Source organism: Quercus suber, unplaced genomic scaffold (genome assembly GCF_002906115.3).
Source record: "Quercus suber isolate HL8 unplaced genomic scaffold, Cork oak 2.0 scaffold_348, whole genome shotgun sequence".
Lineage (NCBI taxonomy): Eukaryota > Viridiplantae > Streptophyta > Magnoliopsida > Fagales > Fagaceae > Quercus > Quercus suber.
The window spans coordinates 367,385-394,472 of record NW_027069800.1 but is presented as its reverse complement, the minus strand read 5'-3'; the positions used below and the strand labels follow the sequence as shown (position 1 = coordinate 394,472).

The following is a 27,088-nucleotide window of genomic DNA, read 5'->3' as shown; positions in this document are numbered from 1 at the left end:
ATCCATTATGTTATGAGAAAGGGTCAAGTCATTCATTGAATAGTGTGATGATAATAATATAATATAGATGTGGAACCCCTCTTTTGTCAAATATATGTGGCGGCCCCGTAATCCCCAGCTGACAAATCAGTATGCAATCATTTATATGTTTATCTTTAGCAAACATTGCATGTTACATGTCTTCATTTGCATCAACAACAAATTTGTGGGGTGCAGTTGACTTGACTTGAGGATTCACTGTTGGCCTATGGCAACTCAATGGCCGACTCAATTAAAAGGCTAAATTTGAAAATTAAATTTATTCAAACAAAAATATTAATCAAGGTTAATAACAAAATAATGTAATTTTTTATTTGTCATACAAAATATAAATATAAACTGTTATTTATTTTTTTTCAATCAAATAGATTTACTTTATGCTTAATTTTTTTATAATCTTGTTCGTCTCCAAATATATGTTTCACATAATCAAAATAAATAAACAAAAAAAAAAAAAAGTAAATAATCGATGGATGAAATTTGTTAAGAACTATATAACTCAACTGACACCTCCTTATGTTTCTAATAAAAACGTTTAGGGTTTAAATCTTTGAGGAAATCACAATTTGAACCCTAGTCTCATATGCATTGTTCTCCACAAGGAAACAAGGAAAAGAATAAAGTTTCTCTCCAAACTAGTTTAGAGAAAAACCCTTCAAACTCCTCGTATATCTTTATATTGAGAGTAAATTCTAAAAATCTAACCGTTGGATTGTATGTTCTTATTATAACCTTCATGTTTGCAAAATTTCAAGAAAATTAAAGATTAATTGCTATATCATCAAACAAATATTAAAATTTTAAGTTTTCGTGATCTAAAATTGTGTATAAAAAATAAGTTTATTGATCGAATCTATATCTATATATATATATATATATCTAAAAGCTGAAGTGTAGCATTTATTGTTACTACACTCCTGTCAAGCCACATCATTTACCTATTTCCCATTTCTCTCCACTACTTCCAATCATAACTTCTCTTTTACATTTTCATCCCTTCACTACTCTCAACCTTAATATCATTCTTCATCTATCTCTTCTTCTTACTTTATTTTGACTCTTCTTATTCTCATTCTATTACTATAAATATGACATTCTTTCTCTCATTCTATACATATTTTCACACACGAAAAAGGTTATTACTCTCTCTCTCTCTCTCTCTCTCATGTTTTATTTTTGTGTGAATATTTTATTTGTTGTATCTCTACTCTAGATTGATGTATTTATGTGTTCTTTAGAATTTTACTTTGGGTTGCAATTTGGTTTTGTGTTTTTAAGTTTTTTTTTTTTCCTTTTCTATGATTGTTAAATGTTATTCTATTGCATATAATTATAGTTTACAAGAATATAATATTATTCTATTATATATCATGGCTTGGATAATTTGGTATTTGACTTATGACTATATTTTTTTTATGTTTCTTTTTCTCATTTTATTTTCTATTTCTCTCCCGAAAAAGGTGATTACAGAGAGAGAGAGAGAGAGAGAGAGAGAGAGAGAGAGACTCTCTCTCTCTCTCTCTCTCTCTCTCTCTCTCTATATATATATATATATATATACACACACATACTATTTATTATTTTTTGTAACGTTACTTTAGGTTGATGAATCTTATATAAGATTTGGTAGTGTGTTTGATTTTTTAAGTTTTCCATCACAAGTCTACTCTCTCGCTCTTTTAGCTTTTGTTTAACTTTTTTTTTTTTTGGGACATAATACTTAGTTATTTTGGAAGTGAGATTTTGAATTTATATCAAATACAATGTTGGCTATGTATTTGAATGTGTCTATCAACTATTAAAATTAAACTGCCCAAGATGAATATGTATAGACAATATTTTTATTTTTATTTTTCATCGGTTTATTATTTAATTATAACATCAAAATTTTTTTAAAAAATGAATATGTAAAGTTAAAACTGTCTAAGATGAATTTGTGAAGCCAATATATTTATATATTTAATATTGTCAAAAAATTAAAAGTAAAAAATAAATAATAAAAATAATAATAATGTGGCCAATGATGTGACAGATGAAAAAGCTTAACACGAGCATAGTAACAAAAATGTGATATGAAGATCTAGTTAAAGGCAATTAAATCTTAATAAATAAAAGTGTATGTAGTCACCAAAAAAAAAAAAAAGATCATGTGTTCTTTATGTTTGTTAGAATAATGTGGCCCAACATGATATTTTATGATGTCTCTATTATCAATAATCAATTATTCAAAATTTCTTGTGAAATTTTGCAATATTTTTATGATGTAAAATATTGGAATATTGAAATATGTCTACTTGATATTGTAGACTAAGATTATGAATCATTTCATTATAGTCTTTGACTTGACCATATCCATCATGATGTAACCTATTTTTATAGGTACATTGTTGGACCACGATGAAAAGAAGGTGCAAGTTAAAATTGCACAGACTATGAAAGACAATAAGGGCTAGTCTTTCGATGGTTAGTGCATAATAATCTCGGAAATCCTTCCATAAAGAGATTCATGCAAGTTGAGTGTTGACTTTAATAAATCTATCGTGTCATTGCCAGTAACTTAGCCTCCTATAAGAGGTGTTGTCATTATAGTGATTCTGGTTTTGAAAACGATAGATGAATCCATGTGTTACTATGGAGTTACAAAAGTAATGACATGTTAATGAACTTATTCATTAATGAATCTAATTAATGAAGTTGTTTATTAATAAATGTAACATATCTGTTACATGAATTGTTATTACGATAGAAATGATTTTATGGCTGGTCATGTCCTTTCTAAATATTATAAATATTGTCAAGGCCATGCTTGCAAGGGGTGTGAAAGAGAAAATAAACTCTTTGTTAATCCTGACTAGCTAAGGAGAGCATCCTGATTGCTTGTGAGATCCTTGAATAACATAATCTAGTAGGTAAATTTCTCACATCTTATTGTTGATTTTTATTACGTATACACATGATATAATTGTTAATTGATAGATGATTTATATTTGTTTCTCTTGAATTATTACTTTTTAAGTATAATCCCAACAATGTTGTTATACAGATTATTTTCTCTCATTTTGATAGGTGAAGTGTTCAATTTTAGACATAAAGTCTACTTTTTTTTCCAACATATCATTTTAAATATTAAATTTATAATATGGTATAGTCTCTTAGGAATGTTTATGAAATATGCAGTTCCAATCTCATGTATCTATATTAGTAAACAAAACTCAATCAATAGTTTGAAGTTACTCCTACAATAAGAAAAATTATAAATATAATATCTCCTTTTAAGAGAATGAAAATTTTGAATAATATATTTGAAACTCAAATAGTTTAGTTGTACATGAAAAAAAAAATTAGGAAAATATAACGCACAATAACATAATTTATCAAAATATGGACTACTTAAAAAAATGAATAATATCAATCAAATAAATCCAAATAATAAAATGATGATATATTTTTTGAGATAGATAAATGAAAAATAATTTTAGAAATTGTTTAAATTTTTGGTAGAACAAATTATTTTCCACAAAATTTAGAAAACAAATTATATATTATACCGTAACTAAAATATAATTATATATTTCCACACATCGCGTAAGTCTGCAACTAGTAGTAAATAACATCCGATTTAAACTAAATTTAATTTACATATTTTCGAAAGTATAGAGTTTAATTTGAAACTTCTAAGAGTATATGGTTTAATTTGACTAATTAAATCTCTTATGTTGGGAGGAGAGTAAACTACCACATCTAGGGCCACTAGAGTTGTTGGACCAGTATACTCTAGGACAAAATCAATGGAGAGTTTGTTGTGAACAAAAAGTCCATCCAATGGTAAACCAATTAAGGTGAAAACGTCTTTGATGGATGGGCTTATAAAGCCCTTAGAAAAATGAAGGTATTGATTTCAGGAGACCACAATAAGGATAAAGCTGCTAAAATCAACCAATTAGAGAATTGCGTTCTAAAATATATATATATATATATAGATTGATATATAAAAAAGTTACTTTATTTTCTTCTCAAAAAAAAAAAAGTTTCTTTATTTATTTTAGCACACTATTTTACAATATGCCCTTCATCATATATATTTTTTTTACTACTTTATTTAAATATTCTTTTTAATTCTTTTTTGTTGTTCCCAATGTTATTGATGAGATGGAAGAGAGAGAAAGTTTAAATAATTCCCAACAATCATGAAGAAAGAGAAATTTTGAATAAAAAATAACCAAATACTTAATTATTTATACCACATCTCCCCCTACGCTACTATTGTTGAATGTTATTGTAGTTTATGTCAAATTTATTTGGCATTTGACATATTTGATGGGTGACTTTTTGTGTTTGGTACGCTAAATGTTAAAAATTTAGCACTTAGCACATCTTATGCTAGTGCTCATAGAAACACATACTTCGATATTAAAATGATCTCGCAAATCCCGAATCCCAAATTTGACCCATTTATATTTGATGTGTGTATGCATACGAGTCACCCAACATATTCGTTGTGTATAAGAGATCTAGGCTAAGACTCAATCAAGATGATAGATTCCCAATCATCCCAGGTTATAAACTTACAATGATATGTTGATGCACTGTTTGTAAAGTAAGGCTTCATTTGGTTGGAGTGATTATAGAGCGGATGGAACATAAAGAAGAGAAAAGTAGGGAGAAAACGGTGTTTGTGGTTGTTTGGTTAGGGGTAGAAAAGGGGAAAGATTTTTGTGAGGTCACAAGTTTTCTCTCCTACCCTGGCAAAACATAATCTCTCCAAATTTGAAAGAAAATGAAAGGAAAAAGTGGGCAAAAATATGTGGACAAAATTGTCATATTCCCTTTTTACTTTTTTGGGTACTACGTGTAACTGTGCCGCCTGCCAATTTTTTTATATTCTTTTTTCTTATTTCTTCTTTTGTGATTAAAATTGCAGTACTGGACGTTGTTTTGTTGTTTTTTTCTTTTTTCTTTTTTCTTTTTTCTTTTTTTAATAGTGGGATAAACATACAGGCATACACTATTTATTTTTGGAAAAATTATTGTGTATTCTCAGAGTACCATAAATATGTATTTCCTCCTCTCACATAAATAGTAAGTCTCATTAATTAAATTTAAAGAGGGACTCACCATTCATGTGAGAGGGCGGACTACGTATTTATGGTACTCCGAGAGTACCCAATAATTTTCCTTTTTTTTGGACGTTATTTATTTATTTCTTATTTTATACTTGGCATGAATTTTATTTTTTAAATAAACTTGGTGATTGCCTTTTTGGGTTGGTTGTTTGCCTTTTTTTTTTTTTTTTTTAAATCGGGCATCATTTTTAATAAGGACATATGAGTATTTTTATACAAACTCTATTTTCTATTCTTTTTTTTTTTTTTTTTAAATCGGGCATCATTTTTAATAAGGACATATGAGTATTTTTATACAAACTCTATTTTCTATTCTCTCATTTCTCTTTCCAACTAAACAAAAAAGTTTTCCACCCTTTCAACCAAATACAAACAAGACAAATTAAAATTCTCTTCTATCCTCTCACTTTTCCATCAATCATTTCCTCATTATCTATCTTCTCACTTTTTCATCATTCCAACCGAACGGACCAAAAACTTAGGATTAACTCTTTCCGAAAAGCTTGTAGAAAAAGCAAGGCCTAGGACACTGGCTCCAGAAGAAGTAACTCTTGAAATTTGAAAAGAAGAGGATTGTCCCACATCTACTTTACGATTAGCTACTGTAAAGGGAGAAAAGGTTTTTTTGGTCTCAATAATCTAGTTTGCACTTTAAAAGCAAGGTTAGAGCAATTAAAATAGAAGTGCTAGATGGAATTTTCTTCTCCATCTCTTGATAGGACTTCTTGGTTCAAGCCATAAAAAGTGGTGCTTGAATTGGGACGCAAAGTTTATTTTAAAAGTGGTGCTTGAACAAGCAGGTAGTAAAAGGAATTCCAACCAAAAGGTTATTTTAAAATCATTAAAAGCTGTGATAACTGTCAAATCAATCATAGAACATAAAATTTGGTGTCATAAACAATGATTTTCCTAGGATTACACCAATAACTACGAGGAACGTGTATTGGGGTTAAATAAAATTTTCCTGAGTTGTTAAATATATGATTAATGGCAAAACAGGAGGATTACATGTGTGAAAAGCATTAGAATATGGAGAAATATGTGGGATGCAGATGTGACACTTCTTGGGGCAATTATTAGAATGAATGAATGTGCCATCATAGCAATTTGAAGAAGTTAAAAAAACCTTTCTCCAAAATAAAATAAAATAAAATAAAAAAACAGCTCCAACATCGTAACAATTGTCAGTCAAGTCCAAGGAGAGAGAGAGACATGTGAAGATAACAACCATCAGTAACAGTTGAGCCTCAAATATAAATAGAGCGCTTGTTTCCAAGGAACAACGCCACCCTTCTCTAACAAACTTATTTATACATAAATCATTATCCTGTAATCGTAGTTCCTCAAGAGATTCTCTAGTAGTTCATAGGGTTTTAGAAGGTGCTCATACTTTTAAATGTTCCTTGTAATCTTATTTTTGAGTTTAATCTCATTTAAACAAGTTTATTTTGGTTTGATTCAAGTTCTTAGTTGTTATTTTTGTTTGATCCATAGTTTTTGATTTGATTTAGTGTTTAGAATGTTTATTTAGGCTATAATCTCTTTGTTGCTCAGCATTTTTTACCTTTGAACTGTATATTGCTTAGATTAAGTAGGCTTCATTCTGTCTTACTTGCAATTAAACGTAGTTTAATGATGAATAACTTAGTGTCATGGAGCTCAATAAGCTTTGATTTTACTTAGAAATTAGTCATGATTAGGCTTCAATATGTCTTGCTTGCTATTAAACTTAGTTGAATCATGCATAACTTGGTGTCCTAGAGGGCAAAGAGCTTTGATTTTACTTAGAAATTAGTCATGGTGCTGGATAACTTCCAATTTATTTTGCTCATGTTCCATAGTTCACTATTACTTGCATTTCCTCCTTCGAGCATAAAAATCCCTCTTAATTAGGGAAATACCGACCCATATTTCCTAAACACGAATTCAAATAATTCATCCAAGTGCATAATCAATCAATTCGAAGCTTGACATAAGGCATTGAACCACTTGAAATCACATTGAACTTGTTAAAATTAAAATACTCCCAAACATATGTTTTTTTGTGACATTTAAAGGCATACCTTCCGCCATCAAGCATGCAATTGAAGTGGTTTGGTACTTTGTGGTTCTCCTTGCCACTTTGGTCTAAAAGGGTGAGCTCAAACAGGGCCCTAATGTAGGTGCAGTGTGCTTACTACTCTATCATCCAAGTCAAATGCAATGAACTTGCTGGTCCCTATGCCCTTCGCCAAGAGGTACCCATTGATATTGAACACTTGGGCCCCAACCACTGTGTTAGTGTGTGCAACGTCAATGGGGAAGAAGTCGGTGCTAATGACATCTAGGGTTTCAAAGGGAATTCTCTATGTATTTCGATTGTACCCCATCAACTAAGAGAGAATTTTGGAATTTTTTATTTTGATTATTTCTTTTCTTTTCAATTGGAATTGGATTCTTTTGATGGGAAAACAAGTGGTGCTACAAATTCCAATTTTTACGTGAGACTTTTTCACACCCTATCACATGTACACTTACATGGGCCCATCAAAAAACACTTGAGAGGGGTAAATGTGAAAAAGTCAGTGCTTTTTTTAGGGTTAAAAGACTCAATGATTGGAAATTGAGATATTCAATTTGCCACTTCATGTATAAGTTACTTGAATTTCATTTGTTACATCAGAATTTTTATCCCTTAGTTGATGACAAGTATTTTTTTGAATTATTTAAAAATATAAGGAACAAAATAACATGTTTAATAGTTTAGGTACGAAATAAGGGTTAAAGTTTGATTATAGAGGTACAATTTAACCTAATATATTCCATCCAAAAATCTAGCAAGACTTTAACTTATAGAAATAGACTTCATGAAGCGATGATGACCCTACAAGAAAAAGGAATTCTACTAATCTTTTAGAAATAAAAGTTAATTAAAATGTTTTGAAAAAACACTATTATATTTTTTGATAGTTGGGAAGGAAGAATTTGAACCTAGGATATCTTCGTTGGAACCACCAGGAAGTTCCAACCAGTTAGACTTCAAAGCTCTTGTCGTGAAACACTATTATATAAGAATGATTAATTCTATGATGTGGTACCAAACTGATTCCTAGAAAAGTTATTAATTATAAGAATCCTGAAGAAGTTTGAGCAAGAATTCAATTTAATTTTACCCATATACATAATGAATATTTTTAGCATCTTGTTTTTGTAATTTTTTTTATAACTAGACTCTAAATATTATAATAAAAAACTTACAAATGTTATTGGACTAATTTTTGTTAAGAGATAAAATCTTAGGTAGGTAGCTGATAACTTTTTTTTAATTGGATGACAAGTCGAATTCAACTCAAATCGCATGTTCACAAAACATGATTACCATTTTTTTTAAAATAAAACATTATGTTAATTTGTTTGCATTGAAGAATTTGAAATTCAACAATACAAATGATTGTGATCAATGGATATTCAATTGATAAACCTCTTGTTCCTGAACAAAAGACCTAAATCGAAATTCCCTACACCGGAAGAGGAATGACTTAATTGTTTAAGGCAAAGCCCAAACTTAGATAAAATTTCTTAGAAGTTTCTTAAATATTGTATCTTAGGTTTCTAATTGATTCAAACATGCAATTAGTATAAAAAAAAATTAATCATGTAACTGCATTAATTAATAAATCACATTATTAAATTTAATTATCACCAGGAAAAGTAACATCTTGTATGCTACATTAGTCAATGCAATCACATGATTGAATTTAATTGAGAAATGTATGGTACAAATGTTTAAGGAATTGTATCTAAATTTTACCCAAAAACAAAAATAGAGATCCATCTCTCTTTGTATAGCTCATAAGCACCCAAGAGACCTCCAAAAGATTAAAATAGTTCTTCTGAGGAAACTATTTTTAACACAACTTTTTGAAATGGTTGATAATAAGTAATGGAAAATTACTTTCACAAGGATCGACCACTTTTTTTTCACTAGTCATGATTTCAACAAATTATGACAAAAAACTTTCTCATAGTACAAAGGATTCCTCTCCCCATTTTTTCCCACTCCAATTGTTTTGTTTTTTTTTTCCCCCCTCTAACCTTGAACCTCCACACAATACTTATCCCTGACGCACAAGGTGGGACAATAGAGACTTTATTAGCAGGTTAGATAGCATTGTCAAAGGACTGGATATAATTAATTGCACAACTGTATTGAAATATCAAGCTCACTAAGCAGTTAGAGCCTCATAACCTTGTTTAAGTTGAAATCACATGATTAAGCTTAATTGCTCAACAAGTCAAAAGAACACAAGGCTTAGCTTAATTATGTTTAGGGTGCAAAATTAACTGGAAGAGACAATATTGCAGAATGAAATTAAAAAATAATAACAAATCAAGATACATTATACATTATACATTCAAAAAATACAAAATCATTATAGAGGTTGCAAATTAATCAGTTGAAAATTAAAAGAGAATATTGTACACCAACTATTTACTAATTGATTACCCCAAAAAAGGCTCTAATTTTAGGTATCTGTTCATCTCTTGGAGCTAAAATACATTAATATACTTGCATCATTTAAACACACCACCCCTGCATCTATGCTCTTGCAGAAAACACAAATTAAACCGTATCAACCTCATGCACCCAATTTCTGGTATTGCTCCCAAGATAGGCGTGGCAAGCAATGAAACAAAGATTGCAGAAAGCTTAGCTCTTAGAACTAGAAGGTGGAGGTTGATGCAGCTGCTGCTGCTGGTACATGGCCGCCGCCATCCTACTGTAAGCATCCATGGTCATTGGCTGCAATGAATTTTGTACTAATCATCATCTTTACAATCTCAAAGATCATTGAATTACTAACCAAGATCTTTAAAATATAGGCGCACACAAAAAAGTTTCTAAACAAATAATGTAAACTGACAGTTATAAATTCAGCAACATATATGACATAAAAACCAAGTAAAAAAATGTAGAAATGAAACAATTTACAAAGAAAACTTTTGTTTCTTCCTTTTTTTAAGCAATTCTCAGGGGGTAGGGGGTGTCAATGTGTCATGTCATTTGAATTTTGAAGACTTAATAAATTAAAAACTTTTATAAAGTTAGTCAAAATGAATCTTAACTTTAAGAAAGTTTAGATTAAGTATAGTATCTTTCAATATGACCGAGATTTATGCTACAAATAATTGCTCATATTTTGTCATCATCTTAGCAAAGTAAACACTCCCTAAGGCAAGATTAAATATGATTTGACTCGTCCTGATCGAAATCAGAATACAACAAATGACTCAGTCGCTGTTGTTCAACATAATAAACCGGGTTTCCTTTCAATCACTATAAGAAAAGCCAAAGAAAAAGCAAACAAAAGCAAAATCTTTCCGAAATCAATAAAATTTGACAATTCACTGAATGTCAAGCTGTGGCTGAATAGTCAACAGGGAATCCAACACGTGTTTACCTGTGATTGACACGCGAGGAATGTGGAAAAGGGGTCTGCCATTACCGCGGGTGAAGTAGCTTGTATCCGGTCACCAGAGCCGGCATCCCATGAGGTCATAGGCATGAAAGCAGTAGGGTGAAGAACAGGAGAGATGCCAGTGATGTTGGACCGATTGATATTGTTCATGTCCATCCCCATACCAAGTCCCATGCCCATTCCCATCCCCATGCCCATTGGTGCCATCATGGACATCTGAAGTTGTTGTTGCATGGCCATTGGTAACATCATTGGTGGCATACTCATTCTGCTCATCATTTGGACTTGAGCTTGCAATTGCTTCAGATATTCAATCACTTCGTCAAGCATTGAAGCCTTGTCAGTCTGTAGTAATGCAAGGAATTTCTCAGAATGAATACCAATCAATGTTTGTACTCCAAAACTAGTTATGTACCATCACCAAAATTATATTCCAACTTGCACAATTAGCTAGTGTATGTGCAAAGTTTATGACTTGGAATGAAATTAAATTTTTGCAGAATTGATTGCACTCTGAAAATTGAACAGTCAGGAATATTATGGCCTGGGTCTCATTGCTTTTTCAGGAGGATCAACTCTTTGTCTACTATATGGTACTTATATCTCTGCACTACATTTACTTTCCAATATTTAATGTACATAACTCTGATATGCAGAGCTCAAAAATTGTGAGCATCTCCAGCAATGCTCTCTATTTTAGCAAGTCAAAATACCTCCTTTTATATTTTATAAATAGCCAATTTTTCACTCTTTATTTTTTTTCATTTATTCCATTAAAAAAAAAATTTCTATTGTTTATTCATTCTTTATTAGATACGAGTCTGGTTCTCTGTATGCAGTGGATGCAGGAAATAGTTCTTGCAACCTCTTTGGGTAGAATAATAAAATAATGGTTTGAAAAGACACTCTAAATGTGTTGATCCAATCCACCAACCAATTCTCTGGAACGGATAACCTCAGTTGAGATACTATATTTTATGGTGAGAAAAGGGTAGAGATGCCTAATTCATTGGAGATGCTCACTTTTTATCAGCAAGTTGTCATATGGCCACGTTTGAGATCCACATACTTGGGAGATGCTTACTTTTTATTAGTAAGTTGTCATATAACCACGTTTAAGATCCACATACTTGTGAGAGACCCACTCCATAGAATAGAGATAGAAAAATACATATCTAAGTTAACCTCAAATACACATCTGTGTACCCATAACTCAAAATCTCTCTCACTCTTTCACTGTCTCTTTCTCTACACAAAAGTTACTTAAGTGTACTAGTACCAAAAACTAGAGATTAATAACATGGAAATGACTGATTTCACACAAACTTAATTAGGCCCTACCAAGTGAAGCGATTATTGTAAGAGCAGGTGGTTGTCTCCATACCTAACAACCTTCTGTCAAATTGTCCCCCATAGCATTGCGTGTGTGGACGAAAATCATCGGATGAGTCCCAAAATACCCACAGCCATGTACTCAAACATAGAGTGGACCACATCTATTTGCATACACTGCCTGCTATATCTAATCTAAATCTTTGAGGCTTTTTAATTTTTTTAACACTATACTAAACAGTGTATTAGTATGTGAAACTTAAGAGAGAATAACCTTATCACACTAAAGTTGTCCTTTTCTTCCACAATAGAATGAAAACAAAAGAATTCTATTATAGGTTATGATAAGTGTTACACATACTCACATGTTTCCTAGTTAAAAAAGTCGCTGAATATACTATGTCCAATAAGATGGAATTGAAAAGTAGAGGGGATAAAAGCACTAGTATAAATGCTTAGCCAAGAGATAATATCAAGAGAGAGAAAAAAAAAATACCATAAAGGTTATGCAGTAAAGCCAAAAAAATTGGAACTTCATACCTTACTCGAATTGGGGACCAGCTTCTGCAGTGCCTTCATCCTTTGGTTTATTTTATCTCTCCTTTTCTAAAACACACATAAAATATTCTTAAATTCATCAATAAAATAAAATAAACTCTACCAAATTTTTTCTATACGGTTTGACTATCTATTATGGATAAAATCTAACTCATTTGTGATTAGGAAAGTATAGTGGATTTAGTCATATCCAATCATTTGGTTAACCATTTATATACATGTTATTTTATTCACTCTAATTAAACCCACACATATCATTGTCGGAGAACTTAAAAGCAGTTCCATCTTTTTTTTAGAGAAAAAGTAAAAGCGTTATTCAATTAAGAAAGAAAAAGAAAGGTGGGCTTTTATTCCACCATACTCCTTTATTTAATGCCTTATCCCACATCGAAAGAGAGAGCACATACACGTTCAGATTGGTTATGAATAGCTGCAGCCCTACTCCGTTTTGTTGAAACTGAGGATTTTGCTGAACTCTTCTTTTTGTCCACCACATCACGTGCCTCCCTCTTCACAAAAATAAACAAATAAGAATAAAACAACCGACCCAACTCAAATTAAATATCAATCATGATCATGTATCATAACTTGTTTTTCCACGATAAATTTCATAACTATTAAGCAGTCGATTATGAATAATAATTTCAATTGCATTCACCAGGTACAATGGACCAAATTTCTTAATTATTGAAGTAATCGATTATGAACGATAATTTCAATTACGTTCACTAGTTACAGTCGACAAATCTACGGTAAAAGATTGCTTTTTCAGTTTTAAGTGTACTGCAACAACAACAAAAATGAAAAAACAAAAACAAGTACATTAAAAACAAAAAGTGAAATGATTAACAAATGTTTTCTAGCTAGCTTGCCTGTAGTCTGCTATGACAAACGGAATCATGGTCATCACCAGTAGTGGTGGCCTTAGTGCAAGGCTTGCCAGGGCTAGTGTTTTCCATGGAACACAGTGAAGTGGAAGTGAGCCCCACACCCAAGTCCCTCTCACACGTGTCAAGTGTAACATGCTGACTATCCCTCCCACACGTGGCGCTGCCGGAGACGCTTTGGTCTCTGCTGCTCCATTCGGGTGCTGCCGCAGCAGCGGCGGCGGCGGGGACTGCGACACGCGCCTCCTTATTAGCGCGTTCTATTATGACATTTTCGTCTTGGTCATGCATCATAGTACCAGCACCAACGGGGCCACTACAAGACCCAACGCGTGTAGAACACCCGACTACACCCGTGCCGCTGCCACCATGGTCGTCGGTGTGGTTGGAACAAGGGACTAAAGCATCCATAGTCATGGTGGCCGAGGTGGTGGTGGCCACGGCTGCACGGTGGTGGAACCACTGGACCATGTCGCTACCGCAACCGCCACCGCCATGGAAAGAGCGGGGTTTTTGGCCCTGATTGTCGCTGTTATGGTTGCGGTGGTGGTGGTGGTGGTTTTGGGGTATCAGAGTGGCCTGGTTTACGATTGATTCTAAGGTACCACTAGCGCGTGGCTTGTCCCAAGTGTTGTACTTGGCAAGAGAAGAGGTAGAAGGTATGGGTTTGACAGGCCCGCGAGGTTGACCTAAGCCGTGCATGGATAGCTGGCCGTTTACCCATGTTAGCTCCGCTACTTCATAGTCCAACCTGCATAAATTGATTGCATCTATAATTAACTTACAAAAAGGAACAAAAAAAGTATAGTACACACATACATATATCTATATATATTATATAGATAAAGAGAGAGAGAGTACATGGGGACATCAGGAGCAGTGGAATTGGAGTTAGAACGAAGAGAAAGCCTGGGAATATGGCTGGGATTCTCATCGAAATCCCAGCTTGGAACGCACTGGCTCATTTTGGGTGGAGTTGCCACTCTTGCCAGTAAAACAGTTGTGTTGGTACAGAAGGAAAAAGGGGCAGCAGAGGAGTATATTGTTGTTTGTTCCTTCTTCTTTTACCTTATTTTTTAAGCTTTAATTTATAGCGACTATCATGTATTTGAGAGAGAGAGAGAGAGATTATGGTCCACAGGTACAGAATACAAGAAAAAAAAGTTTGATTATTTGAGAGAGAGAGAGAGAGAGAGAGAGAGAGAGGAAGAGAAGTTTTGGGTATCAATAGGACTTTGACTGATGGCTACTATAAATGGTTATATAGAATATAGAATATAGATATATAGATAATTTAGACGCCCAAGTTTGCGAAGGCCATATTTCTTAGTAATTACGCTTTTTTATATATTGAAGATGAGTTCGTATCTTTGCATCAAAATTACAAAAGCAAAAGCAGATATTTGTTCCGCCCAAAAAGATGTGAACCTTTTTTTTTCCAGTGAAAAAAATAAAAGCAAAACTTTAAAAAAACAGCTAAATAGAGCAATCCTTTCTTCTTTAATTTGGGTAAAAGTCAGACAACGGAGACATTCTCCATCTTCAAAAAAACTATATACTACATATATATAACAAAGTAGTTTTAATATACAAATGGAATAACTTCTTTATTTGTAGAAACAAATGGAATAATGTTATTTGCATATAATTTGTAGATATTTATCTAAATTTTACTTATTTTCCTTTATTAAATTATAATTATGAAATATCTTTACCCTTTTTATTATTGTTGTTGTTTGGTTTATATAGATTCTACCCTAGTTATGCACTGGATTACACATGATGGTGCTTATGCGCCACAACTTTATGTTTTAATTAATGATTACAAGTCCCTTTTCACTCGCAAGTGAATCGTCCTTCTTGCTCACATATATCGAGAGGCTAATGAAGTGGCTGATGGCAGGGACGGACCCAGGTGGGGGTCTAAGGGGGCTCGAGCCCCCCTGGTCCAATTTTTTTTTTTAGTTATAATATTTTTTATTTTTGTAGTTAGCCCCTTCCAAAACTTTAAGCTCCTTTTTTTCCACAATAAACCTAACTAGCTTCACCCAAATAGCAACTATCCAACCAAAAAACTTAACAAAAATAATAAAAATATTCACAATGGTAATTGTATTTTAGCAACAAAAAAAAAAAAAAAAACTATTTTTCCACCAAATAACCAAAAAATCATGTGTTATTAGAAAAGCTAAATCTAAATTTTTTGCAATTACAGCAAACTAGTATAAATACCAGTTGACTGTAGCAAATTGTTGAAAATAAAATACAATATTTTATTAAAATTATATCTCTTCCTTCAATTAAAAAACTCAAATTCTCTCGCTTCCTTTATTACCTTAATGAATTTTTTATATTATTTTAAATGAAGTTATAAAAAAAAAAAAATAGAACATTTGATAGTAGATGTATTGTAAAGTAGGATGGTAAAATAGATAAAATAACTTTTTAAGGTGCTAAAAGCTAAAATTTTTAGCACCACTAATGTGAATGCTCTAACTTCAACAAAAAATAAATAAATAAAATCTTAGCCAGTCTAGTATTAAAACAAGACATTATTTTGTTTTTATTTGTCTTTGTTGGTAAATAATTGCATCTTAATGTATTTAAAAACAACGATTTTGAGTATTTATAATTTTTTTAATACTATATGGATGTCTATTTGAAGTTTTTTTTTCTTTATACTCTAACTCCCGCTAGCTTAAAATCATGGGTTTGTCCCTAGCTGATGGACTACCTAAAAGGGAAAGCTTGCAAATGGCTAGAATTTTTGTATATGAGTCTTAGTTTTGTGTATGAAAAGTATCTCAAGGGTGTTTGTCAAATAGGCACTCTTACAAAGTGCTATGTATCAAACTATATACTCTCCTAAACTATCTGTTTGAATAAATAAAACTTCCCCTTTGTACTAAAAAAAATGTGATATCATATATGAGAATAATACCATAAGTATAACATAGATATAATATGTAAATATATAATGTCATTCTCTTTTTTTTTTTTAATGCTAAATTTCATTCTTAAGCCTATAGGTTGTAGACATTTATCTAAATTTTCTTATATTCTTGATAAGGAGATATAATACTTTGAAGAGACTCTAATTGAAGTTTTAATATAATATATAGGAACGCAACTTAACTCAAAAGCATAAATCTATATATTTAGGCCAATATCTCTTTCAAATGTGAATCATTGCGTCTTTGTGTAGTTCAAGACCTATCCCTTTGTACCACAAACAAGTCGTATTAGTTCCTCTTTGTTTATGAGAACCTCCTGTTGCATTAATCTTCTTTGGTTTAGCACTATTGGCAATACTATTTCATTAGATAATTTTCCAATATAATTTGTATGGCCTTTGTGGGCTTATATTGTGTGATACACACTTGTGTGGCATCTAAGAGAATTCACGTTAGGTTATGCAAAACCCAAAAATAAATACATTTTGCATAACATTGTAGCAGCAAAAGATTCTTAAAAAAAATTTAAACACGCCCACACCCTGACATGCATAATGTTATAGCAAATGCGGCAAAATAAATAAAATGGTTTTTGATGATGCAAAATGCATACACATGTGCTATCTCCACTCCAACTGTGATTTAATTTAATTATATATATATATATATATTATTTAATAGACCACTGCCCTTTCAGTTAGAGCATACCTTAACAAAAGCCATAAAAGAAAATTGAAAATTTGAAGTTAAATTGTGGGCAGCAACAGTTTCTCTTTTTTCCGTCTACACTACAAAAGCAAGTTTCACAATTTTGAATGAACCTAAAATTTTCCATATATATACTTACCGATGGATGCACTGACCATCAAACTGAGTTTGAGTTGTGGGAAAGTGAGTTTGGGCAGCTAATCAAAACAGAAAAAGAAAAGAGTTGTGGTGCAGTTAATAACGAGGTGGTGGGACCCTTTTTCAAGTTCGAGTGGAAAATAGCAGCGAAGAGCAAAGCAAAAAAGTCTGCGCGTGGGGAATTGAAGTGTTGGAAGAGAGTGGATGACGTTGTGTGTCTTTTTTTAATTTTCTCTCTGTTGAGTGGATGACGAAATCGCTTTACACGTGTACATCTTCTTTACATACATACTATAGGCGGAGAGACACGAATACAACACTACTACTACATAGGCCCTGCTTTGAGGTTGCACCAGACGTCTCCACCACGCGCTTTCTTTCACTCTTCACATCTAATCTGAGTCACCATTGAGAGTATTCACTGTCTTTTATCTAGTCATCCCAAAAATATATATATAATACCGCAAATAATTATACAACTTCTATTGTAACAACTATGATGATGTTGAAAAATGTAAATAATGACAACCGCGAACTCATAGGACGGTGATTACTCCATAAAACTAAATGTTTGTAAAGTATGGAGGATAAGAGTCAGAGTTTAAGTCTTTATGAATGAGTTTCACACACATATACACTTGAATTAGACTAAAGTATAAATTATATCTTGTATTAAAAAAAAATGTGAACAGTGGAAAAAAAATAGTAGGTCTAAGTAAAAGTGAGAAGCAATTATTTATAGTTAGTCACGTTACAATTGTGACAAAAATTGTGAAATAGTTTGTGTAAGTGACCACCGCGCACCCTTGGGGCGGTGGTCACTTTACAAGTATAAATGCTTATAGAGTGTTGGAGGGTAAGAGTCGGAGTTCAAGTCTCCAGGAGGGAGTTTCACACAGATATATACTTAGATTAGATTAGATTAGAGTAGAAATTCTATCTTGTATAAAAAATAAAAAATAAAATGTGAATAGTGGAAAAAAAATAGTATGTCTAAGTAAAAGTGATAAACAATTATTTATAGTTTGTCACGTCACAATTGTGACAAAAATTGCTAAATAGTTTGTGGTCATAAAACTACTCTAATCATCAAGTCGGCACCAGCGTAGCCCAGTAGAGATTTCATGGCATGAGTTTAAATTCACACTATATTGCAACTCTTTATACTCGGAGGATGTTCACATAATTCATCAACGACTGTGGTGTGGGGATTTAGTCTGAAAGTGATTTGAGTGTTACTATAGTCACATCGAGGTAGGAAAGCAACATCATTAGTTGTCCCCCTCTAGGTTTTTTTTAACCAAAAAAAGGGGAAAAAATCGCAAAATTAGAATTTCTTTTTTTCTTTTTTATGAAAGAAAGAAAGGAGTTGCAAATGTGGTTATTATCCCCACAACACTTAGTGTAAGTTTGGATAAAGCTGAAAACAAATTTCAATTGCATTGGGTGTTTTTCTATAAATCCTGTGTACTGTTTACGGGACCCATAAGTGCGAAATTTAACCAAAAAAAAAAAACTTTAAAACTGGGTTCCACACGGCATTATTCATATTTAAAAATTATTTTGCTATAGTATTTTAGTTTTCAGCAATAAGCAGTATCCAAACAGACTCTTAAATTCATTCATTATATTATGATGTGAGATTATCTAAGAGCATAAACATCAAATGTGCTAAATGCTAAATTTTTAACATTAAGCACTTCAAACACCAAAAAAAAAAAAAAAAAAAACTTCATAAGAGCTACAATGCAATTCTAATAATTTGTTTATTCAAACTTTCTCTCTCTTCCTGATTGTTGGGATTTAATTAATAATTATTCAAACTTTCTCTCTCTTCTTGATTTTTAGATCGTCTAATACTTTTTTTTTTTTTTTAGATAGTTTTAACTTATAAAGTCCGCTCCTGATAATAGCTCTTTATCATCAGACCAAAATACCAATCGGTTTTTGGTGTAAATGAAGATTAAATCTCAAATATTTTACTTAACCATCAAAAATTTACTAATTGAGCTAACTAAAAGTCACAAATTGCCTAATACTAATGCACTAAACACTAATGTCGCTTGCCTTTATTTGAATCTAAAACTCCTGAACCCACGAGCATAATATGTCACTTAGATTTCCGACCACTAGACTAGCTTCCTACATGGTCAAGTCCATTGAATTTTAGAACAAAATATCTCATTCACAGAGTTTTTTTTTTTTTTTTTTTTAAAAAAAAAAAAAAATCACCTTCATAAGAGCTACAATGCAATTCTAATAATTTGTTTATTCAAACTTTCTCTCTCTTCCTGATTGTTGGGATTTAATTAATAATTATTCAAACTTTCTCTCTCTTCTTGATTTTTAGATCGTCTAATACTTTTTTTTTTTTTTTAGATAGTTTTAACTTATAAAGTCCGCTCCTGATAATAGCTCTTTATCATCAGACCAAAATACCAATCGGTTTTTGGTGTAAATGAAGATTAAATCTCAAATATTTTACTTAACCATCAAAAATTTACTAATTGAGCTAACTAAAAGTCACAAATTGCCTAATACTAATGCACTAAACACTAATGTCGCTTGCCTTTATTTGAATCTAAAACTCCTGAACCCACGAGCATAATATGTCACTTAGATTTCCGACCACTAGACTAGCTTCCTACATGGTCAAGTCCATTGAATTTTAGAACAAAATATCTCATTCACAGAGTTTTTTTTTTTTTTTTTTTGTTATAGTTTTCTCATCTTTTTTTAATAAGATCATGTGCAGTTTATGTTTTTTTTTTAGCTTAATATTTGATCTGTAATTCATTCAACCACATAATATTAAAATCTTTTGAGGGAGAGTTTAAGAAAGCCCACAGAATAGCTTGCAAATGGGATTTGGGACCTTTGCGCGTTGCTGATTCGTACTACAACGTCATCACCTCCACTCTATGTGTATTATTCATTGCTCCTGAATTTAGTGGGGGGTCACCTTAAGGGGGGACATGACCCCAAAATTTTGTAAAGTTGTTAAGTAAATAAATAATTGTTTTTATATAAAGTTGGTCTCAAAATATTTTTAATTTTTTTATCATCACGTACTCTTAATGCAATAATTATTCTACAAAAATAAGTGTTTGTAAAGTGTAGGGGGTAAGACTTAAGAGTCAGAGTTTAAATCTCCAAGAGGAAGTTTCACACACATATACACTTAGATTATGTTAAATTAAAATTTATATTTTCTATAAAAAAAAAATTAATTTTTTTCACATATATATAACATCCAAATCCTTATTAAAAAAATATCAAAATTACCTTATTTTTTAAATGCTTAATGGTAACTCTTCTAAACTATATTGAAAACAAATGGAAGTTATAGAATTGAAATGAAAGAATAAAATTAAAAATTTATAGAACTAAATTGAATTTTAGGTAAAGTTTGATGATGTAATTTGTAAATTAGCATTAGAATGATAATTGGTTTTATTTTAAATTTATCAAAACTTGGTAATAAAATTTTAGTAGAAATAGAATTTTAACTTTTTAGTACTTAGGTAATAGAGATTTATTTAAGGTAAATTATATTGGTAATTAATAAATTACTTGTTAATTTAGCAATAGCGATAAATCTAAATTGAACTATGTTAATATTTAATAATTCGTGTGACAAAAGCTTATAATACAACGTGTAACGCATGCATTGATTTACTTGACACGACTACGCATTCTAAGACACCAAATTTTATTATATAATATATGATTTTTTTATGTAATTTGAGATATACATAGAAAAAATAAATATGATAAAAAATATTTTAAAAAAAGTATTATTATTATTATTATTATTATTATTATTGTGGATAATTAAATAGTTGGAACAACTTGGAAGACGTGTGACGAAAGCTTATAATACAACGTGTAACGCATGCATTGATTTACTTGACATGACTACGCATTCTAAGACACCAAATTTTATTATATAATATATGATTTTTTTTTATGTAATTTGAGATATACATAGTAAAAATAAATATGATAAAAAATATATTTAAAAAATTATTATTATTATTATTATTAATAACTTGGAAGATAGGAGATTTAAATATTTGACATTTCTCTTGGAAACGCAAAAAAATGCACAAATAATATGATTTTAAGATTTCAAACATGTGTTAAGGAGCTTCCTTCATCTATCTCTACCCTACCCATGGATTAAATCCCAAACAAAATAACTGAGAAGTAATTAAGAATATAAAGTGATTTGTATCCAAGTGAGAATGAAGTAGTAAGTATTGGTGCAAACACAATAATAATGGAAATAATATAAAGAAAAATTGAATAAAATATTTCTAAGTATTATTTATTTGAGAAAAGATACACAACACTACTTGGACTGAAACGTGACATTCATTCTCTTTAAGGAAATTCAAGCGCTCAATTGGCTAATCTTTGTAACCAGTGCAAATCTTCTCTAACTTACCTCCTCCCTTCACTTCCTTCTTGCACACGTATCTAATCCAATATCTACTCCAATAAATTTCAACTCATTAATCACCACATTTAGAAAAATATAAGAGTCTTTCTTATTTTCAATGTGAGATTAAATATTTTACTAACTCTTATCTTCCATTTTAACTTTCATTTCTATGTGGGTTCTAATTAGCTCAACTTGTAAAGTTTTTTATGGTTGTATAAGAGATCTGGGATTAAATCCCCGCCTACACCAAAAACTGATTGGTGTCTTGGTCTGATGATAAAAAGTTCTCTCTAAAAAAAAAAATCATATCTATATATTCATATTGTCATATTTATCCATTTTAATTATATAATATTATTAAAGAAAAATGCCATATCTACAACATTTTTTTAACACCTTCAACAAATTTTATATAGCAAGTTGTTACTTGCTATTACTAGTAAGCAAAAAAATTACTCCAATTTTAATGGTGAATTCAAATTAAAAACTTGTAACAACCCGCCATATAAGGCTGTGTTTGTTTCGTGTAAAATGTTTTCCGGAAAATACATATTTTCCGGAAATGCTATTTTCCGGAAAATGAAAATATTTTTAAGTGTTTGGTTGAATTATGAAAATTGTTGTGGAAAATTGAGTTCATGTGTTTGGTTCTATTAGGAAAATGCTATTTTCCTACCATTTTTTCATTCCGGCGACAACAACGCAACAACAACAACAACAAGATTCCGGCGACAACAACAATAATCAAACTTTAAACAAACAAAAGTCTGGGTCTGGGTCGAACACTTTGGGCTTTGGGTTCGTGGGTCGCCGGCAGAGGAGAGCTCGAGCGGAGGAGAGATCGCGGGCAGAGGCGAGCTCAAGCGGAGGCGAGATCGAGCGAAGGCGACGCGGTGCTTGGTGTGGATCGGAGCTCGGATCGAAGGCGATCGCCGGCGATCAAAGGCGAGATCGAGCGAAGGCGACGAGCTCGAGCGAAGGCGACGCAGTGCTTGGTGTGGATCGGAGCTCAGATCGAAGGCGAGATCAAGCGAAGGCGATGCAGTGCTTGGTGTGGATCGGAGCTCGAATCGAAGGCGATCGCCGGAGAGTAGATCGGAGCTTGGAGCTTGGAGCTTGGAGCTCGTCGGTGTGTGGATCGCCGGTGTGAGCTTGGAGCTTGGAGAGCAGTTGGTCTCTTTGCGTGTGAGAGATGAGAGAGTTGTTTTCCGGAATTTGTTTAAAGTGAAAATGAGAACTGAATTCATTTTCCACCTTCAAGCCCCTATTTTACGGTCAAAGGGGAAATGCATTTCAGTTGACCGAATTTTACAAACCAACCAAACACACTAATTTTCCGGAAATGCTTTTCCGGAAGTGGTTTGAAGCCAAACCAAACGCAGCCTAAGAATTATTGTGAAAATATTGTGAATATAGCATTTCTTAATATTAAAATATTACAACAGTAAGATTTTAGAATAGATCTAAGTTTACAAACTGCTTCCCTTTTAGGCTTTTTCAGTGTTTTCATTTAGCGTTAGTAACAAAAACTAAAAATATTTTAGGCTTAATTTACATATATCTTGCCAGCCATCAGACCCAAGTCCAAGCTAAATTGTCTTCATCTATGACAAGAAGCCTGACTTGTCCAGCCCACATAATGACATAATGGCCGAGTCGTATATTTTAAGTACATCATCATGGGCTTTACCATTTCGGTACGTTGAAATATGTGGGCCTTGCACTTTTGGTCTCGTCCTTTTGATTTGCACTGAACACCATATAAAGATTTAAAATGATAATTATTTTCCCACCCTCATGCAGACCAACTAATAGATTATTTTGATATGATAAACGATTTTGCAATAGCAAGTGTTATTTTATAAGGCAAACAATGTGGATTCATAATTTATTTTTTTTTATATTGAACAGTAATTACTTATCTCCAAATAGCGATATTCAGGTGAGAGCTCATTGGTCTGAGACGTAACGTAAATCCAAAAGTTCAATGTTTAATTCGCCACTCTTTCAGTCAATGTGATTTCAAGAATATCTCATATTATATTTATCAATTATCATACCATAAAAGCCTAATCACCTTATTACCAGGTTAGAGATTGAGGTTCAAAGTGCAATAGAATAATTGTTTTATAAAATTTAATTTTTATCTAAAAATTTTCTGTATCTAATTTAATATACTTTTGGGTACCTAATTTAATTCTATTTTTCTTTTAAAAGCAATATTATACCCAAAAACTACAGAAATGATGTGGTCATGTATAATATATGCCAAATGCATTGTGTCATCATGTATCACTAGGGAGAAGGATGGGTAGGGGTTGACAGTTTCCTATTTTTAATTTGATTTAAGCTGTAATTGGGACACTTTTAATGAAAAAGATCTTAGTCCCACGGGATGTAAATAAACTTTGTTCTTATATTTCTTTTTTTTTTTTAGGGAAACTTTATTCTTATACTTAAAGTGTGCTTCACTGCAAATTGGAATCGTGAATAATTACTCTAAAAAAATACTAGGTCACTTCAATAATTAGCTAAAGGTATGTTTGGGGCTCAATGATTTGAACAAATTAGACATGCTAGAAAGTCCCATGGATTGGTGAAGATTAGCCAACAAAAGGTGTAAAATTTTATGTTGCAATCATTTGTCAGATGTTGACCTTGCATGTTCAAAATTGGGCATTGATTTGTGGGGGCCTTGATTCATAATTAGTACAAAATTGGGCATGTAAAAGCTTTCATACTTTTAGTTGTTATTGCCATTCTTGATTCACCCAAAATGATCGCCCATTTTTTGTACTGATTTTAGTTTGAATAGCAACGCAAGTATGGATGTGGTTTATAAGGTACATTGATGACCTTTTCCAATCGTTGATTGCCTTTATGGAGGCTCCTATTTTATAGTTTAGTTTCGTTTCAAAAAGGGGTATGGGCTCATTTTGCTTCAACAAAGAAGACTTATATCCTTTTGATGCTAACAATGATGAACTACGTGATGTTGGTTATTGAAGGAAATGCTAAATAACAACTAAAACAATAGATAGACTAAAGTATGACATAACTGAGAAATTCAAATGTCTATGATTCTAATAAAATCGAAGTACTAAACATAAAGGAAAGGGTAACAATTATAATGGAAGAATGATTTGCTTGAGGAAAATAAATTTTTTTGAATATTTTTATTTACCTAGATTGATTTAACACGCCATCATGGTTCAACACTGCATTCTGTTGAATGTTTGGAAGTAGGGGAGAAAGAGAAGAAAAAGAAAATTATTTGATTTTCTCTTTGTCTTGGTTTGTAAAGCAAGGTAGTCGATTCCATATCGTACCGGCTAGTATATATCGTACTGGCAAGCATACCAGTACATGTAACCCCCCTGTTTCATACCGAAAAAAATACCGGGCGTACCGGTCATGTACCCGCCAATTTCAGGCAATACCGACTGGTACCGGGCGTACCGGCCGGTACAGAAAAAGTTTTTTTTTTTTAATTTATTTTTTTTTTTTAAGTTTTGCAATTTTTGAATTTTTGTTAGGGCAGAATGGTAACTTATTTGCATTAACTTATTAGTATTATTTGTTTTCTTAGCATACAATGATAACTTTTAAGCTTTCTATTTTTTATATTGTGTTTTTTTTTTCTTTTAATTGATACTAAAGTCTAAAACCATGAATAATTAGTCATGAATAATTAGTTCTAAATTGAGGAAATGTTTTAAGGTAAACTTTTATATTTATTATAATATATACACACACACACATACATACATACATATATATATATATATATATTTTTTTATTTATTTATTTATTTATAAATATAAAAAATAGCGGTAAACCTGAAACGGTACATTGGTATTGACCGGTATCTGAAATATATCGTATTACTGGCCAAACCGGTACAACCACCTGTACGGTATTGACTCCCTTGTTGTAAAGAGAAGATAGATAGAAGGATAAAATATCATTTTTGTTCACAAACTATTACAAAATTTCATTTTTCGTTCTTGAATTTTCAAAGTACCACATCAACGCTCTATCAAGTCACATAAGACATAAACTTACTAAAATAGACAAAGGGACGAAAATAAAACATTTTGCAAAGTTTAGAGACGATCCCACTATCGCCCCACTCGATTTTTCGAGTGAGACGGCCATCATGATGGGAAGAAAGGAATATGCTAAATTGATGACCTTTGTAAAAATTAAGAAAAATTCTTTAGATTATATAAATAAAAAATAAAAAACATTGTTGATAATTATTTGTCTGTTCAAAAGAGTCCTTCGAATATTCTCGTATTAGATTAATGATATGAGTGTCACATGAGACATAAACTAATGAAAAATAGACAAAAGGACAAAAATTAAATGTTTTGTAAAGTTTCAGGACTAAAATTGAACTTCTGAAAATTTAGAAACGAAAAATAAACTTTTGTGATAATTTAGAGACGAAAATTATATTTTTACTCTAAATATAAAGAAAAATATGTGTTTTTACTTAAATGTCCCCAACAAAGTAAAGAGAGTGTGTATGCTTGCTTGTTGGCAAAAACATAATTTTGTAGGTCATAACGGGGGCAAGACAACTGTAGCTTTCTTTAGTTACATTTATCTCCATTTCCATCCAATATAAGCAGATGACCTAGACATGTTTCTCCTAATTTTCACTTCTTTTCTCTTTCATAATACTACCAACCAAACACAAGAACTTGATCTTTCCACCAACATTTCCTTTCGCTTTCTCTCATCTTTCATCCATTTCAAGTAAAAGAGGGTAAAAATTTGAGAGATATTTGTATATTTTTGCCTTTTTCCCATGTTGTCAAAGAAATCTTCATTTATTTACGTTGTGGTGTGACACCATCTTTTGAATTGATGGGACTAGTTTGTTAGCATTAAAATCTATTGATTTTCTTTGAAGGGATCTAACTCTCTATTCTCTAATAAGCCATGAACCTAATAAATAGCCTACAATCTCCTCTCAACTAATAACCGTCATTATCCTTGGGTGAAAATGGAAACAAAAACAAAATAAAAATAAATAAAAAGTAAAAAAAAAAAAAACAATCATTCAAGTAAGTAAAAAAAGAAAAGAAAAAGTAAACTGTCCTAAAAATCTTATCCATCCCAAAAAGGCTTGTGTGAGAACTTTGAGCGGTGTACTTCGCCGAACTGATTCTCAGTCACATGAGACAAAGTTAACAACTTTAATAAAAGGGACAGAATCGTTATTTCAGACCCAACACATTACCCATTTCCTAATCATTCATTTCTCCTACAATAACCACAAAAGAATCATCTTCCAATAACACTTCGCCACGTCAACAACACCTCCACAAATTGCCACCTGGCACATTCCCAAACACCCATCTCACAAAAACATACAACTCTCTTCCCACAGAGGATAAATTCTCTTCAAGCACATAGTACAACCCTCCATGTC

The 27,088-nt window shown here is 31.7% G+C and overlaps 1 protein-coding gene across 1 annotated transcript; it reads right to left on the bottom strand.

Annotated features, from left to right (window-relative positions):
• Positions 1-9,500: 9,500 nt before the first annotated feature.
• Positions 9,501-14,554, bottom strand: LOC136061756 (transcription factor UNE10-like). Its single transcript, XM_065759979.1, has 6 exons — positions 14,260-14,554; positions 13,384-14,149; positions 12,919-13,020; positions 12,494-12,559; positions 10,604-10,966; positions 9,501-9,945 (listed from the first exon to the last, which is right to left on the bottom strand). Exons 1-6 carry the CDS (start codon positions 14,361-14,363, stop codon positions 9,853-9,855), a joined length of 1,494 nt encoding a protein of 497 aa, XP_065616051.1. The 5' UTR covers positions 14,364-14,554; the 3' UTR covers positions 9,501-9,852.
• Positions 14,555-27,088: the final 12,534 nt, after the last annotated feature.

Excerpts from the sequence above, each read along its gene's own strand:
- LOC136061756 (XM_065759979.1), bottom strand. The coding sequence starts at position 14,363 with ATGAGCCAGTGCGTTCCAAGCTGGGATTTCGATGAGAATCCCAGCCAT. Across the intron at positions 13,021-13,383 it reads TTTGTCATAGCAGACTACAG|AGGGAGGCACGTGATGTGGT; the intron begins GCAAGCTAGCTA and ends ATTTTTGTGAAG. Across the intron at positions 12,560-12,918 it reads TTCATAACCAATCTGAACGT|AAAAGGAGAGATAAAATAAA; the intron begins GTATGTGCTCTC and ends TGTGTGTTTTAG.